The sequence below is a fragment of the Brachyistius frenatus genome, unplaced genomic scaffold, assembly GCF_029030835.1.
Source record: "Brachyistius frenatus isolate BFR_SWC_R1_liver_20210118 unplaced genomic scaffold, ASM2903083v1 Contig_14, whole genome shotgun sequence".
Classification (NCBI taxonomy): Eukaryota; Metazoa; Chordata; class Actinopteri; family Embiotocidae; genus Brachyistius; species Brachyistius frenatus.
In genome coordinates, this window is record NW_027210613.1 from 5,602,127 (window position 1) to 5,619,815 (window position 17,689).

Below are 17,689 nucleotides of genomic sequence, written 5' to 3' on the forward strand. Positions count from 1 at the left end.
GTTATCAGTATAAAAGACACCTGTCCACAACCTCAAACAGTCACACTCCAAACTCCACTATGGCCAAGACCAAAGAGCTGTCAAAGGACACCAGAAACAAAATTGTAGACCTGCACCAGGCTGGGAAGACTGAATCTGCAATAGGTAAGCAGCTTGGTGTGAAGAAATCAACTGTGGGAGCAATTATTAGAAAATGGAAGACATACAAGACCACTGATAATCTCCCTCGATCTGGGGCTCCACGCAAGATCTCACCCCGTGGGGCCAAAATGATCACAAGAACGGTGAGCAAAAATCCCAGAACCACACGGGGGGACCTAGTGAATGACCTGCAGAGAGCTGGGACCAAAGTAACAAAGGCTACCATCAGTAACACACTACGCCGCCAGGGACTCAAATCCTGCAGTGCCAGACGTGTCCCCCTGCTTAAGCCAGTACATGTCCAGGCCCGTCTGAAGTTGGCTAGAGAGCATTTGGATGATCCAGAAGAGGATTGGGAGAATGTCATATGGTCAGATGAAACCAAAATAGAACTTTTTGGTAAAAACTCAACTCGTTGTGTTTGGAGGAGAAAGAATGCCGAGTTGCATCCAAAGAACACCAAACCTACTGTGAAGCATGGGGGTGGAAACATCATGCTTTGGGGCTGTTTTTCTGCAAGGGGAACAGGACGACTGATCCGTGTAAAGGAAAGAATGAATGGGGCCATGTATCGTGAGATTTTGAGTGAAAACCTCCTTCCATCAGCAAGGGCATTGAAGATGAAACGTGGCTGGGTCTTTCAGCATGACAATGATCCCAAACACACCGCCCGGGCAACGGGTAAGAAGCATTTCAAGGTCCTGGAGTGGCCTAGCCAGTCTCCAGATCTCAACCCCATAGAAAATTTGTGGAGGGAGTTGAAAGTCCGTGTTGCCCAGCGACAGCCCCAAAACATCACTGCTCTAGAGGAGATCTGCATGGAGGAATGGGCCAAAATACCAGCAACAGTGTGTGAAAAGCTTGTGAAGACTTACAGAAAATGTTTGACCTCTGTCATTGCCAACAAAGGGTATATAACAAAGTATTGAGATGAACTTTTGTTATTGACCAAATACTTTTTTTCCACCATTTGAAAATATATTCTTTAAAAATCAGACACTGTGATTTTCAGGAATTTTTTTTCTCTCATAGTTTAGGTATACCTATGATGAAAATTACAGGCCTCTCTCATCTTTTTAAGTGGGAGAACTTGCACAATTGGTGGCTGACTAAATACTTTTTTGCCCCACTGTATATATATATATATATATATATATCGTGCATATATATATATCATATACATTTATGTATGTAGAAGAAACACCATGGCATGTGTATTAGGGTCTAAATTAACCGGAAATTCGAGCCAATTAAACTCAACAGACTAAAAAGACAAGAAAAAACTTGCACCACTTGAAAATCCAGTGCATGACACAGTATCGAGCGCCACCTGCTGGAGGAGAAAAATATGCTTCTTTTTTTTCACCGTCCGTAAAGTCGATGGAAGGTTGCAAAACTTAAGTCAGTAAAACTTTTATAACTATTATTCATTCGTTTTTGCTAAAGTATACGTATTCTAAAAATATATTTACTCATGCAGGAGAAACAAGGGCTCTCCTCGTCCAGTTCTGAGGAGCTTTTATTTTGAAATAAGGCTATGCCGGAAGTAATAGTCCCATTCGAAACGAAGCAGCCTGCTGCAGGATGAGGACAAAGATAATGCAGCTGAGCGACAAACAAACGCTGCCTGAAGACGTGTGGCCATATTTTGAAATCAGTGTTCACCCTGTACGTTATTTGTCTTACCAGTTAAAACGTAAAACCTCCCAAACGAATCATTCGCTAATTGTTTTTTTTGTTTTTTTCCCGCGCTAGCAATGTTTGATAGAAAACATGATGATTTCAGCAGTGAGTGTTTCGTAGCAGCGGCAGTGCCCATGGCCGTCATAACCGGCTTTTCCTCATTTTCTCCGTCACATCAATGACTATGGACGTCAGAGCAGTTCTGGAGTTTGCCACGCTCACCAGAGGTCTCTCTCTGGTCCTGCAGGTGAGTTTAAAGCCAATTTTGCTCACGAACCGTGTTGGTTCGTAGCCCCCCCCCCTGGTTGTTGTCTTTCATTTTCTCTGCCGCGTGAGTCACCTTAGCACTGTCAGTTTCTAATGTGCGCAGGCGTACATACGGTCAGACGCAGATAAAGCGACTCTACACTTGTAAGACAAAAAGTCCTCCTTTTGATGCAGCTTGAAGTCTGGCAGTATTGATCTTAATAATGTGAAATATTTCTCCACAGGCTGCCTTGAATGCTGTCATCCCTGACCATGAAGCTGATGCGTTCAAGCCCCCTCGGACAGAAGAGCCTCTGTACCTGGACTCCGTGGTGGAGTGGTTGCTGGGCGGCCTCTCTCACTGGGACGCTGAGCATTTCCTCTTCATTGCCGAGCGAGGGTACCTGTACGAGCACAACTTCGCGTTCTTCCCCCTGTTCCCCGTCATCCTGCGGGGCCTGGCGGAGACGCTGCTGTGGCCCCTGAGCGGCTGGCTGAGCGTCCGGGGGCGGCTGCTGGTGGCCGTGGCTCTGGGGAACAGTGCCCTCTTCCTGCTGAGTGTGGTCGCCCTGCACGCCCTGAGCAGGATAGTTCTGCAGGACAGGCGCCTCGCTCTGCTCTCCAGCCTGCTCTACTGCATCACACCTGCCAACGTTTTCATGACTGCCGGATACTCGGAGAGCCTGTTTGCTGCGCTCACTTTCGGCGGCCTGTTCCTCCTGGAGAAAGGATTCACCTTCCGCGCCTGCCTGGCCCTCAGCATAGCCACGGCAGCACGGTCGAATGGACTTGTTAACATAGGATTTCTACTGTATCTTCCGTCGCTGCACGCCATCTCCCAGATTCGTGTGTATCGCACGACAACAAAAGGCCACAGTAAAGTCTTCCGCTACGTCTGGGTCATCGTCTGTCTCCTTCTCACCTCCCTCCTGGGAACTGCAATCATTGCCCTTCCCTTCTGTGCTTTCCAGTACTACGGGTACAGGACGTTTTGCACCCCGTCCATCTCCTTGGAGCGGATCCCTCCCGCTCTTCTGACTCTCGTTGAGCGGAAGGGCTACCGGGTTCCGGATGAAAATGGCCCGCCGCCGCTCTGGTGTATGAGACCCCTCCCGCTGCTTTATTCTCATATCCAGGATGTGTACTGGGACGTGGGCTTCCTCCGTTACTTTGAGCTCAAGCAGATACCAAACTTTATTCTGGCTCTGCCGATGGCTACTCTCGGAATAACGGCCGTTTACGCGTATTTTCAAGCCAATCCGGAACTGTGCATGAGACTCGGACTGTGGGAGACGGGCGCGAACAAAGGGCTCGACAAACCCACGCCGGGGTTCTTCAACCCCAGAGTGTTTGTGTATGTTGTGCATTCCGCAGTCCTCCTGGTGTTTGGAACTTTGTGCATGCACGTGCAGGTGAGAAAAGTCACATTGAAATAGTCCCGTTTTGGTATTTTGAATCTTCCACTCATTCCCTCTCTTCGATCTCAATTTCTAGGTTCTGACCAGATTCATGGCCTCCTCGTCCCCCGTGCCCTTCTGGATAAGCGCCCACCTGCTCCTCCTCAACGAGCCGCTTCTCCACCGAAGAAAGACATCGAACCCCAACGTGCAGCTGCAGACCCACTCCAGAAATGGTTGCAAGCACACGCCTCAAAACCCCATCGTTGCACTGCTGCCACACTTTAAAGCCTGCTCTCCGACTACACAAAGCATCCTGGGATACTTCCTCTCCTACTGGGTACTGGGGCTCGCCCTGCATTGCAATTTCTTGCCGTGGACTTGACTTAAGACATTACTCCCGAGGTTTAAATGCAATATTTCTACGTAGGACTGGGCTGTGTACCATTTTTGAAGTTACATGTAATAAATCTAGATGGACGTTTCTTTTTTTTTCTTTTTTTTTCTTTTTCTAGAACATCATCTGGAGTCACCTTTTGTTCCTGCAGCAATATTTAATTAATAATTACAAAACACATCTCAAAGAATTTGTCATGGGAATAATTGGAAACATGAATGCAACTTGTTACCAATAAAAAAAAATCACAATAAACACACCGTTGGAGAAAATGAGTCTAAAGAAAAGTACAAAACACACTGTTCTTCAAGTTACATCGCCCAGTCCTACACGGAGCTTATTGTTACAAAACATTTTTTAAATGCTGATTTACTCATGATATAGTTAACGAGTTTGATTTGCGCATTTTGGTCAAACATGTTTGTAGTTGTTTGAGAACAAACTCAAATTTAGAATACACCTGAACCTTTACTGAACTCTTGTTTGGTTGTAAATCGGCTTCGGTTGTAATTGGAAAAAAACAACCAAAAAAACTATATTTTGTATTTCCTGCGGAAGCTTTAAAATTTAATTTATTCATTTTAATGCACTCCTGCATGTTTGAAAGAAATATTCCAAGTTATTACCTTTGGACTTTTTAGATGGGAATGAAAAATATATATATAAAAGAGCCCTTACTTTTTTCATTTTTTATGTTCATGTAAAGTTAAATGTTCTTTCTCCAGGCATTGATGTAAGACTTAGTGTTTTATCGTAAACATTTGTTGCCATAGTTTTGCTGACAAGTCAGCCCTGAATTTCAAATTAAACAAAATAAAACCATCGAACCAAAAATGACTTCGCACATGTTAAAATGTGTGCCGAACTCTTTTTTTTTTTCCCCTCTTTCTGGGTTTACTTAAAACACATCCTTTACTGAACTGTAATTATCAGTGACTTGTAAAGTCTTGCAAGGCATCTCTCTCAAACCACTAGAGGTTGCTGTCACTCATGAAACGACCTCAAAGCCTGAGAATAATTCTTCAGGGATGTTTTGATGGGGAAAAAAAACAATACATTAATCTACATTTAACTGAGGCCCGTTACTACGAAGCAGGATTTGCTGTCGTCGAGATAACTTCCGGTGAAACTCCGGGTTTTCAGAACTACAAAGCGGGCGATGTGCATGTGACGCACGTGATACATCACCATGGTAACGTAATGCTGCAGCGCTAAACCTGCTCCGGAGAAGGTTATCGGTCCAGATTTCAGATCAAAACGTACAGAAGTACCGCCTGCTGACGTTCTCACCAATCGCAGATGGAGCTCGGTGTGCTGTCAGTACGACAAACGTGTCGTAAAATGTTCTTCTCGGTCGTTGGACGTTCTTATTCTTACGTAAAGTGATTTGCCTTTTTGGAGGCTTCATCATATTCAAAAACTCATCAAAGTGGAGACACATATGTCTCCCAGGCGAAACATTTCGTACTCTAGTGGAGTCGTGAGTGGGCGTGGCCAAACGGCTCGAGAGCGCCCCCTACAGAGATGCCCCGGCGGCCATGTTTACCTAAATTCACCAAATCCGGTGGACACGTGTATCACACCCAGACGCACTAAAAAGTTACATCGCACCGTTACTTCAACTCGACAGGAAGTCCACCATTATGAATTTAGTCGCCATTTTGGCCGATTCTGACACGTCGTACTTTGTCGAACTCCTCCGAGGGATTTTGTCGGACCGACTTGAATTTAGTTTCTATGGATAGAAAACATGTTTGGGATTAAAAGTTATCAAAATAATTCGTTTTCATCGATGTGTGTGCCCGTGAGAGGCGGCCATTTTGAGCGTCTCACCATGAAACTATGAGTTGCTTTAAATCTGATGTCCATGGACCGACCTGCTCCAAACATCACAGGTATGATAACAGCCCCGCCCTGAAGACCCCTGTGGGGTAATATTCGCTCATAGTCATAGCGCCCCCTGTTGGCCTCTAGAAATGACACTTTTCATACTTTCACATGCTACGTCGAGCTGGTTGATCCCATGAACCTAAAGTCGGGTCACAATAACCTAAACATGTAGTTGATGATATATTGAGACATTCGTTGGACTTTGTCAATGGGCGTCGCCGTGACAATGCAGCAAAGTTTGATGTCTCGCCGTGACACAGGAAGTTGATGTTTAAGGTCAACGGATGCTTGAAACCTCACAAAACGTGTGACATACATCCGGCGTGGTGAGACCACACATTATATACCTGTTTTGCGAGAAGCGGGGATATGCGGTCCCTCGCGCGCTGCACGTCGGGGAGACGGCTTCGGGGAGGCGGCGCGCCGGAGTGCGAGGGCCCGTACATCACTGCTTGCAGTTTTAATTATAATTACAATTATTATTATTATTATTATTATGATTAATATTTTTCTAAAATTGGGAATGAAACATGTCGCTCTGCTGTCAGAAAAATGGTCAATGTTTGAGATTGGTCAGATGCTGCAAACACCTCCTCTTTTAAGTGAACATGCTCAGAGCTGGATTGAGGAACCTGGGGTTGAAATAGGAAGTTAACCAGCTTCCTGTGACCGTTTAGCGAGATCTCGTTTATCACAGGGTTTGTTAAGCGAGATAACAGAAAGATATCCTGGGTATGTTAAACCTACATCGTAGTACAGGCGTCTGGACTCCAGTGGTGATTTGTACACAGTTTCTAAACAAGCTCCAAATCAATGCAAGATTATAACCCAAATGGAACCGTTACCTATCACTGTGTTTAACAGGTGAACAATGGAATTAGTTTAAGATTGTACAATTATTGGCCTTTGTAAGATAAATAGTTTTAATTGAAACAATTTTTTTCTATGACTAGAGGGTAACAAAATGAACAGCCTTGGAGGTGGCTAAGGTTTCTTATTCTTTAAATAGTATCAAATAAACGTATGGGCTGTAAATGTAATAATTAGATGAAAGCATCTGCCCCGTTCAGATGAATAAATTCCAAACGTGGCGTGAACTTGAGTCTTTTTAGTATAACAAGATTAGAAACACACTGAATTAAGGCACAGCTGATACGTGATGCATTCAGCATTGGCCTTGTGCCCAAACATCTGTGAGCTTATCACCTGTTGACTATCACAGAGCCAAAAAGCACTTAACGTTGAGACGAGTGTTTGAAAACCCTTAAGTCTGTACTCTCAACAGCTGATGGTAATGCTCTGGAGAATTAGCCCATACAGAGACACATCATGGCAAATATTCAGACAGTAGATCTCTCAAACACGTGCACATGTGATGTGGGTTTGCAGAGGTCGCTATCTTTATGCAAAGGTCACATGCTGACCAACAAATCCATGGACATCTCTCAAACTGTCTGCAGAAAGTAGGCAATGTAAGTTGTTTCATGCCCTGTATATGGTCAATTAACTATATATAGTGCTTTGCAATTAGCCTTTTATTCACCCATTCACATACACACTCAGCAGTGAGCTACCATGCGAAGTGCTTGCGTGGTAAATGGGAACATTCGGGTTTCTCTCTCCTTACTCAAAAATGCTTTTACATGCAGGTGGAGCTGAACTTTCTCTTGGACCTCAAATGGCATATAGTTTACAGGTAAATGTCAAAACTTCATCCCTTCCGATTAGACTTAAACAAAGATTGGAAACTGTTCCCGGGGATGGGCAAAAAAAAAAAAAGCCAGAGAGCTCAGTAATGCTTGACACAGTGGATCAGCTACACGAGGCTAAAAACAATGATGAAAGCAATGTTTCTCAAGTGTAGTACCAGCTAGTGTGAGCCAGATCTGCTCTGAGCCAATGAATGAAGTAATACTTCTACCACACATTACAGGGGGATTTGGGGATTAATAAAAATAAAATAAATAAATAATAAAAAAAAATCCTCTGATCAGCATTTAAACATTCACCATGTGCGAATTTATACAGTTTAGAACAGGTCACAAAGTTCCCCTTCAAACACCAAAGGACATCAGCTCAGCGACTCCAATTGTAGCTGCGGACGAACAAACAGAACAGCAGGATTATATTTTGGTTTCGATGAAATGTCGCTGGTTGCCGGTGAATCGTTACGTTTTCTGCAGGCGCTAATCAGAGCCAAGGGCAAGCCGAACAGAGTGTCACAGCTCCTGCGCCTGACACCGATCTCCAAACCATCTGCGTCCCGCGGCGGATGCGCTTCTTGCGCTTACAAATCAGAGGAACGTGCGCGATGACGTCAACGTCGACGCCGTGACGTACATTGCCTGACAGCCAAATTAAAAGGAAACGTAATGTGCTGCGAGAGGCTCGAGCCCGAACCTCGTTCTTTTGTGTTGACTTGTTTGATATATATATATAAATATTTATATATATATAAAAAAAGGGAAGTAATTTAACCAAATGAGTATGTGATATGTGGCTTTAATTGAACTGCAAAAGATGATCGATAACTCCGAGTCAACTCGGCAACTGTTGGAGGACGTAAACCTGAACGGAGAAGAAGGAGGAGAAGAAGAAGAAGAAGACGAAGAAGAAGAAGAAGAAGAAGAAGACGAAGAAGAAGAAGACGAAGAAGAAGAAGAAGAAGAAGAATGCCTTTTGTCGGTCCGCCGGCTAGTTAGCGTTAGCTCTCAGGATGGGAAACTGAACGCTGACCGCGCGAACAAAATATAAATGTCCTGCGACTGAACCCGGAGAGGACACTGTCCTGTCTCTCGGAAACGCGGCGAGGAAAAAAATAAAAAATAAAAAAGGGAGAGCTTTGAGTGTGCCTTCAGTGACCTGCAGACCGCGTCGACACTTTACGGGATGAAGAACTGCGAGTACCAGCAGATCGACCCGCGGGCGCTCTCGGTGTCGCCGCTGTCCGCGCAGGGACGCGCCGGGAAGAGGGAGCAGCGGCCGCGGAGGAAATGGGAAGTGTTCCCGGGGAAGAACAGGTTTTTCTGCGACGGACGGATTATCCTCGCCAGACAGAGCGGCGTCCTTCCTCTGACACTGGGCCTTATTGTTGTCACGTGTGGCCTTTTCTTTGCGTTCGAGTGAGTAACATCAAATGGGATTATGTATTTTTGAATACATGAAATATATTTTCTAACATGCATTTTGAAGCTGTCCTTAAGCTGTATTTATTTACTTTTTTTTTTTTTTTTTTGGGGGGCAGTTAAAAGGCTTGTTTCCCGTCAATATACTTGACGATTAAATGTGCTTTCTTTTACAGTTGCCCATTCCTGGTGCAGCATCTGACCGTGTTCATCCCTGTCATTGGAGCGGTGCTCTTTTTGTTTGTTGTCACCTCCCTGCTGAGAACCAGCTTTACAGATCCAGGCATTTTACCCAGGGCCACCCCAGAGGAAGCTGCAGACATAGAGAGGCAGATAGGTGAGTCACTTGCCAGAGTGTCATACTGGGACAGATGGGGTAAAAGAGCTTTGACACACACACACACACACACACACACACACACACACACACACACACACACACACACACACACACACACACACACACACGTACCTTGGATGTTGAACTGCAGACCTAAGCAGCTTACTCTCTGTCATGGTTGAAGAGCACAAAAACCAGACATTGTTTGATTGGTATTAATTATCCCGTATTTGAGCACGTGTCTGCCTATCGGTTAAACTGTGTTGATCAGATGTAAACAGCTCGGTGATTCTCTGCGTGTACTTCTCTATTTTAAGATACCTCAGGATCCTCAACGTATCGGCCCCCTCCGCGCACCAAGGAGATCCTCATCAACCAGCAGGTGGTAAAGCTCAAATACTGCTTCACTTGTAAAATGTTCCGCCCGCCTCGGACCTCCCACTGCAGCTTGTGTGACAACTGTGTCGGTAAGGATGTGGTGGGACGTTACCAGTTATTCTTGGTGCAATTATGAAACTGTTTAGAGGAACATACTATGCTGCTTGGCTGGAGGGTTTTTGTGAATTATACTTCATTCAGTCCATCTTCCTATGTTAATCTACTGAGTTATATCTTGAATGTAAGATGCCATAAAGACAATGTAAATGTTTATGATACCAGAACTCTTACCTTGGACTGAAAGCTTGAATCAGCCAGAGAAGCTACACAAATTTGAATTAAAACCATATGAAATGTATGATGTGGGTTTTTTGTGGGTTTTTTTAAGTGTGTGGGTACAGAAACCAGATAGTTTGATAACAGTGGAGGATCTATAACGATCTATAAAGTTTTTGCTAGCTGTAGTAATCCCTCCTGTGAAAGAACCCTTCTTTTAACCTGCTTCCAAGGGAAGAGATGCGGGACAAAATTCACAAAGGTCGTTCGGGGTAAAAATGTGTTCCAAAGTACAAATGAAGCTAATGTGACGCTTCAGGTGTTTTAATTCAATCAAATCAAGTTTCTTCCCAGGTTAAAGTATTTTTTTAATACACAACTCCCTCCAGCCTGTGTCACTGAAGTGGACTATTGTATACAACTTGTTTGGTATTAACCTTTTTAAAACTTCTGTAATCATGCCTCTAATCTCTGCTATTTGCTGTTGTTTTTTTTTTTTTTTTGCCCTCAGAACGATTTGATCACCACTGTCCATGGGTGGGGAACTGTGTGGGAAAGCGCAATTACCGCTTTTTCTACAGCTTCATCATCTCTCTGTCTTTTCTGACATCTTTCATATTTGGCTGTGTCATTACACACATTACCCTGCGTAAGTATTCTGACCGTAAGAGGACACGAATGCACTCGTCGGCTGTAGGATGTTTACCTCATGGTATCAAGAACCGCTCGGTTTTCTGAGTTGCCTTTTCTCTGCAGGTTCCCAAGCGGGTAAAAGCCTTGTTCAAGCCATTCAAGAGAGCCCTGCAAGATATCCTTTGCATATCAACATTTCACATGATCAATTGTTTTGCGTTTTTCAATAAGCTGCTGTTTTGTGCTGAGACGTGACAGAAGTTGTACCGTTGACGAGGCATTTCCCGCTGCTCCTCGGCCTAAGCCCACACGTAATAGGATCAGAGAGTTGGCATCCAGCAAAGCAGTGCTTTTAATGAGATGGCTGTGCAGTTGTAGGTTTGCCGTCTCATGTCACTGGGAGATGACTTCAGTGGTTTAACAAATATAAACGGGGTATGACTTCCAGAGTGGTTTGATTGATATTCACACGGACGATGTGGATTCATTTCCTCACAGTATGCATGACAGAAAGTTTTTTCTTTTTTTTAATCATCTTGTGGTGCACAAGATGATAAAAAAAGAAGAAGAAAAAAAAAAAAACTGCACCAGATGATCTAACTAGATATTTTTGCAACTTGTTGCGTCAATTTTCAAATTGATATACATGAATCGTGATTTAGAAATCACATTCAGTTTGCAACAAAATGAAACAGTGAAATGTACTTAATATTGTTATGTTTTAAGTAAGGCACTTAATTACATAATTAGTTGTATCTCAGTAGTCCCTCCTGGAAATCACAGTTCTGTGATCGCAAACATTAATGTTAATTATGGCGTAAAGTAAGCCTCTCCAAACAAAACTTGCTCTATCAACAAAATGAACCCCTCATTTACAGTCAGCGAACATCTGCAACCGTTCACCATCAAAACAAACGGCATACTGATGACTGGAAAAAATTTCTAAACCGGAAAATAACAGCGTTTCTGGGAAACGTGGTCTTACAACGAGAATAAGGCTCGGAGTCGTCCCACTTCCTCGCATCAGTCTAATCATACAGTACGTGTGAAATCGAATGAGTTTTACACATCCTCCCAACTGTAAGAGATTGTACTCAGTTTTGTGATAAATAATGTTATTTAAAAGAACAAACAGTTGAAGCACTTGTATTTATATAATAAAATACATCACAAAGTTTTGGAAAAGCCGCTGCATATCAAACATTTTTGATTACAACATTCACAAAAACCTTCAGAGATACGTCATGACATTAACACTGAAGTTGAAGTGTTTTAGATGATGTTAAGAAACATGATTGGTTATCTCGGTCAATCTGCGTAACAGTGGAAGGAAAACAGGTGATGCACATTTTCTCTCGTCGTAGATGTTAATCATGTAGCTGTAATTGTCATGTGTCTGCAGCGATCATTGATAACGGTGTCGTTATGCCTTGACTCTGCTTTGTGTACTGTGGTGGAGTTGGTGATCTGTTTCTTCTCCATCTGGTCTATTCTGGGCCTCTCAGGCTTCCATACCTACTTAGTAGCCTCCAACCTCACCACGAATGAAGATGTAAGTAGTGGCAGCCCGATATGACGAAGCTGAATTCATCGTGAATGTTCAGTTTGTGAACAACAACAATTGTTTTAACTTTATGCAGATAAAAGGATCCTGGTCGAGTAAAAGGGGCGCGGAGGACTCCGGGCACCCGTACAGTTACAACAGCATTATAACCAACTGCTGTGTGACGTTATGTGGCCCCATGCCCCCGAGGTGAGCGAAGATGTCAGGAGTCCTCATCATCACCTCATGTATTTCACTAATTACCCCAACAGCTCAGGGTCTTGAAACATCACCTCTCCGTCAACATCCATCCTCTGTTCTGTTTTCCAGTCTGATTGACAGAAGAGGTTTGCAGCTTCCTGATGAGGAGATCTCTGCTGCCTCTGCCTCAGTGATAGAACTGCCTCCCTTCACAGCCAAGAGCGACGCAAACATGGTAGGATGAAACCGCTTGTGGTTCCCCCCCCCTCCTCCCCCCTGACTCCTGACTGTCCCATAGCTCCCGTGTTTGTAATGCCCCGTGTGCCTCCTCCACCCTTTTGTGTCCGCTCCTTTATCCTTCAGACTTCCAGCTTCAGTCATCGAGTGGAGTTGGCCACACGATGTCGCATTAATATGTTCCTAGTGTTATGAAAGTCGCGCATCTCGTGTATGCATTATTTATCAACCCAGAAAGAAGAGCATGCATTTAATTAACATCTGTAAGTGGACTACAGAAGCTTCCCAAGGACTCGGTTTTAATGCCTCAAAGCAGACCCAATATAAAACCAAATCTTTACAGTAGAAATTATAAAGCTTGTTAATTAAAGCTGCAACTAAGCATGAAACTCCACTGAAGAGCTAATTCATCACTTATATCTTTTATTCTTTGGGCACTAGAACAAAATGTCTTTGAGGTCACTTGTAACTGTTTTACTGAGCAGTTAAAAATGCAAAAAAAAAAAAAAAAGTGGGCAGAAGGTTTCAAAAGTTTTCACTGGCAGAAAATAAGCCTTTGTTAAGGCAGTCGTTGAGTTATGTTTTGCTCTTTTTGTTCTGTGGGTCAGTAAACACTTTTATATGGGGCACTTTTATGATATTTTATTTGTATTTGTTTGCTTCGACTTGTAGGAGTTGAGCCTGTTGTTGTATCTTCCTCCGAGTTTGTTTGTATGATGCAGAGAGGGTTTATGCACACACAAGATTTAATCACTGCTTTATATTAGGACATGGAAATTGAGTTGGATTGATCAGCACTTTATCATGAATCATTTCCCACATGCCTTGAATATATTTGCCTGTATTGTCAACATATCAGATGTCTGTTAGTTGTGACATTGCTTTATTTTCTTAAAATGTTTACATTTTTACCCACGCAAGTGTTCTTTTATGTCTTAAATAAACTTTTATTTTTATATTTTAGTATTTTGGTCTGTGTTTTGAATTTCCTTTTTTGATTTAATCCGTTAGTCTTTCTGTTCGGGAAGAGTTGTACTCTTTGTGGTTATTATTCTCATTTCAATGGCGAGTGAGTCGGTGAACAGATGGTTGATGAACATGTGTATGTCTGTAACTGCTGGATAAAAGCTTTGACACACGGTGTTGTACTGTATCCATTCCACCCTGCTAGGAGGAGAACTGTCAGGATTTTTCTTTGTCCTGCACAGCCTGAAGGGCACTGCTGCATGTAGACGGTTGATGGTAAGAGTAGGGTTGAACCTCATGAACCAATCACAACATCTCTTCCCCTTGCGATATAGTCGGAGTTTGGTTTACGGTGGCCGTCATCTCATTGAACTTTTTTTTTTTTTTTTTTTGCATAAACTGGAGCTCAGCTGAGGCAGATCTTGTGATTGGTTTGTGCTGACGGTGTGAATAATGTTTCCTCCTGAATGTGCATGCTTCACTACCAATCATTTTTGCTCTCATTAACATTTGCTCACTCACTCGGCACTGGATGGAGATTGTTGTTTAAAGGCTGATGATCTTCCTCTTTGTCCTCCGGTCGGATGAGGTTTTGTTGTCGTTCATTGTGCGTGCATGGTGACACAAACAAACAAAAATTCTGCATAAACTGTATTTCCATTTCCTTTGTTTGAGCCGGAGGAAGCGCAGGATGAAGTAGCTTCTCCACATTCATCTAAATCTGTTTACACCCTTGTTTTATACTGTTGCCTTGTAATTGCATTTTCTGCATCTAAACTCAACTTCCTCCATGCTTCTCCATTTGAATCTCAGTCATCAGGGCTCTCATTGCTTTCACTCTGCTTATGAACTAATCCTTTAAATCACATTGCAGATTTTTCTGTACACGCTTGTCCTGTGTTTACTGTCGTATCTGCAGCTTGGCTTTCTCATAACACCACGTGGTCCTCCCTTTCTTCTTCTTTTTAAATTTATTTTTTATTCATTTCTCTATTTTTGCTCCTCTTCACACAGTGCACTCAGAGCACAAAGGACGTGCTGGAGAGGATGGTCCACTCCTCCGACTTTCATAGCATGTGCCCCTCTGGGACCCCAAAAACCATCCCTTTGGTCCTGGAGGTTTCCAGCATCGCAGCATCAACTGCAGAGCTTTCGCCCTCCGCTGGCTGCTCGCGACATCACTCCTGCCGGCACGTGGCTGCTACTTGCCCTCCGTTCAGCAGGAGCGACAGGAGGGACTCGCTGCACTCGATCAATCCAGCCTTCCGTCTGGCTGCTCCCTCGCCGTCGCTCAGCCGCGCCACCCTGATTCTGGGCGATGCGCCTGACATTGGCTTCATCCAGTGACCGTAAGGGGAGTCGTAGTGGACTTGCCCTGCTGTATGCTACGCTGCTCGGTATCACTTGGCAACAGTTTTGGCTCCAAAGAAACTTTGTCTCAGTGGTAGTCATGTTGCATGTTGCAATTTGGTTTCTCAAGATGTCGTTGTGAGAAGTCGATTAAGTTGTATCACCAACGTCCTACTGTGTCCTTCAGAATGGAGGTCGATCTTAGTAACACTTGGAAGCACAATAGAGATATTTTTTTAAGCACCTTTTTTAAGACACCCAACATGCCTCCACACCTCCCTCAGAACCTCAGTGTTTAAGTTCCTGCTAATATCTTATGCAAACAGGTATTTACGTCTGGGAATACTTACATATTGACTGTGAATGCAAAAAGTCAAGAAAAGTTTTGATTTACTGAAGTGGCATGCTCCTGACAGTGAGCCATTTCAGGATTATGAAGTCAAGAGTTAGCCTTATGTCCCGTCGTGTCCTGTCATCTAGAGTGACCTCATCCCAGTGTCATCGGGTGGATCCAGTTTGGGAAGTTAAACAGGTAAAAGAAGGGGCAGGGCAAAGTGCGGTTGTTCATTTTATTTTTTTATGACCTTTTGTCAAGGTGTTTGCGGAATATTCTAATCACGTCTGCATGTCTTTTACATCAGAGGCTCAGAATGACAACATTTATTTTTGTCCGCTGAGCCCGTTTAGAAAACTATGATTGAAAGAGGATATTTAAGCCAGGTAAAGTTGGGTGAATTTGTTAAGATCATTGTGTTACATTTCAGAAATTGCACCACCGCATATTTTATAGTGTCCACTTTGCTCCTTTATTAAATATTTTGGACGTCAAAACAATGTGTTTAAAATTAAATTTGCTGCTTCTTATCAGGACTTGGATGGCAGTATTTATCACTGACACCGTTTACCGTTAACGTGATCTACTGGGATCCTTTCAGGACAAGTGAGCGTCAGATTTTTCTTTGCCTGAGGGCACATCGAATGTACATTCATGAGTGTGTTGGTGGTTACAGTATGGACCGTTTCAGGCAGACTAATGGCTTTGACCTTTTCCTACTCTTACAGCATGACACTTCATCCCCTCTCTGTCTCTGGGGACAGTATATAGCAGGAGGTCCTTTGTGCCACCAGGGGGCAGGATGTGATTATTGCTTGGAGTGTAGACTTGACAGTTTGGTGATGTGAAAAGCATTAGGAGAAATGCCTTTTGATGTTTTATTTATTCTTTTATAAGTGAGCTTTGGAGCTGTAGGTCGTGAGTTTGTGAAGAACCACCTTGCCATTGTGAGTGAGTCGTTCATTTATCAGTCAGCATCAGGACCCATAGGTTGTGTAGACAATTACAAGCCGTGCTTGTATGAACAAATGTGTATTTTGTAGGGTGTAACAGTGGAACTGTAACATTTGGTCAATAAATGTGTTCAGTTTTGTTGACTTGTTTTTTTTTTGTTGCCTCTTTTATTTTTAAAGGGTTATTTTTTCCCTCTAATTTCCTCCATAAAAATATTTTGGCTTCAACAGAAAGTTTTTTTTTTTTTACATGCATAGCAAAGCCCAGTGTTCACTTGATAAACTACAGTGACTTTAAACAGGCCCATGTGAAAATGTAATGTGGTGCATGCAGAGTTCATTCGTTCTGACAGCTCCCTCATGGAAACAATGTAGAGCTGCGTATTGACTACATGTGCTCAGACGTTCGGTAATAAAGACAGTGTGTGAGGTGTTTGCATCAGAAACACTGTGGACGCCAGCTGACACACACACCTGCGCTGAGAGATGGGTTAGGAATACAGGTGTGTATTTGTCTGTCGTACGGTTACAACAAGGTGAGTGTTTTAATTAAATCAGAAGATCGGAGGTCACCGATACACGAAACCAGGGCAATATACGTCAAAGTGAAAAAAAAACCCAACTGAAATATATCAATTATCAAGAATAAAGTTTAATATCACTTTTTACTGTATACTCACTCCGTCTGCCCTCAGATGCAATCTAACCCAATCGGATAAAGTCTTTTGGACTGCAGTTTAGAGATTTATTCTTCTTGCAAATAGCCATACAAAATAAAATATCTTTTAGAGTGCGGCAAATTGTTTAAGATGTTTACCCCCCAATGTTCTTCTTTTAAAGATGCTGTTTTTTTTTACTGTAATTATTGAAATCTAAAACTGTTGAAAAACAGCCAGAAGGCTGGTGTTCACGGTGGATGGGAGCTGAGGCTGAAGACTGACTGCACTCAGCTGCCACTGCTGTGTGACGATGTTGCTTTAAGGTCCCCCAAAAATCACCTTTTTTTTTTTTTTTTGAAGGGGCTTCTGCATGCGACAGCTGGTGCGTCCTGTATGATGGTGTTATTCACCTTTCAAAGAACATCCTTTGAATGTACAACAGTATTTGTATTCTGATATATGCTAAATTAATTTTTTTGCTTTTTAACAGTTAGTAAAATACTTGAAATACATTTTTTTTTTTACTATTAACCGAGGATAAAGAAGGAAATGATGGAAGAAGATGGCTGAAGACACAATCTTTCTTCAGCTCTCACTGGATTCAGACAGAAGATGCTTGCAAGGTACAGAATGTTGCGCACACAATACGTAAATGTTGTAACTTGAATCTGTGTCTGACATTTTTATATAGTATACATATGATCTCATTTGACTTCAAACAGACTCTTTGCTGAGGCATGTCAGTATGGAAACCTTTAAGCTAACGTAAAACAGATGATTGGACTCGTCTTTGGACGAAAAACATTTTGTCCACGGCCCTCCGTGCAGAAGATGAAAAAAAAAAAATCTAAATACAAATTTAGATTTTGCCTGTTTAGCCAGTAAAGGTACCAGTTCATGAGTATGTTGTGGGTGTATTTGTAAGCAGCGTTCACATGAG

At 42.9% G+C, this 17,689-nt stretch overlaps 2 protein-coding genes across 5 annotated transcripts; both read left to right on the plus strand.

Moving 5' to 3' along the window:
- The first annotated feature begins 1,692 nt into the window (after positions 1–1,692).
- On the plus strand, positions 1,693–5,674 carry pigv (phosphatidylinositol glycan anchor biosynthesis, class V). Its single transcript, XM_069693277.1, has 3 exons — positions 1,693–2,071; positions 2,316–3,482; positions 3,565–5,674. Exons 1-3 carry the CDS (start codon positions 2,003–2,005, stop codon positions 3,850–3,852), a joined length of 1,524 nt encoding a protein of 507 aa, XP_069549378.1. The 5' UTR covers positions 1,693–2,002; the 3' UTR covers positions 3,853–5,674.
- A 2,416-nt stretch (positions 5,675–8,090) lies between these two features.
- zdhhc18a (zinc finger DHHC-type palmitoyltransferase 18a) lies at positions 8,091–16,234 on the plus strand. Of its 4 annotated transcripts, none has more exons than XR_011310686.1 (10): positions 8,092–8,876; positions 9,056–9,216; positions 9,537–9,686; positions 10,385–10,522; positions 10,630–10,681; positions 11,956–12,058; positions 12,147–12,259; positions 12,380–12,485; positions 13,659–13,897; positions 14,468–14,536. XR_011310686.1 is itself a non-coding variant. In XM_069693280.1 (10 exons), exons 1-9 carry the CDS (start codon positions 8,644–8,646, stop codon positions 13,698–13,700), a joined length of 1,098 nt encoding a protein of 365 aa, XP_069549381.1. In that variant the 5' UTR covers positions 8,092–8,643; the 3' UTR covers positions 13,701–13,729; positions 14,468–14,556. The 4 variants fall into 4 exon arrangements, 3 of the variants coding, with proteins under 3 accessions (XP_069549379.1, XP_069549381.1, XP_069549380.1); XM_069693280.1 differs by having other exon boundaries at positions 13,659–13,729; positions 14,468–14,556; XM_069693278.1 differs by lacking the exon at positions 13,659–13,897 and having other exon boundaries at positions 8,091–8,876; positions 14,468–16,234.
- The last annotated feature ends 1,455 nt before the right edge of the window (positions 16,235–17,689 follow it).

Bases quoted from the DNA above. Each gene is read 5' to 3' on its own strand.
- zdhhc18a (XM_069693278.1), top strand. From the start codon at position 8,644: ATGAAGAACTGCGAGTACCAGCAGATCGACCCGCGGGCGCTCTCGGTG. The intron at 10,682-11,955 runs ATATCCTTTGCA...TGCTTTGTGTAC, and splicing joins ATTCAAGAGAGCCCTGCAAG to TGTGGTGGAGTTGGTGATCT. The intron at 12,059-12,146 runs GTAAGTAGTGGC...AACTTTATGCAG, and splicing joins ACCTCACCACGAATGAAGAT to ATAAAAGGATCCTGGTCGAG.
- pigv (XM_069693277.1), top strand. From the start codon at position 2,003: ATGACTATGGACGTCAGAGCAGTTCTGGAGTTTGCCACGCTCACCAGA. The intron at 2,072-2,315 runs GTGAGTTTAAAG...ATTTCTCCACAG, and splicing joins GTCTCTCTCTGGTCCTGCAG to GCTGCCTTGAATGCTGTCAT. The intron at 3,483-3,564 runs GTGAGAAAAGTC...CTCAATTTCTAG, and splicing joins CTTTGTGCATGCACGTGCAG to GTTCTGACCAGATTCATGGC.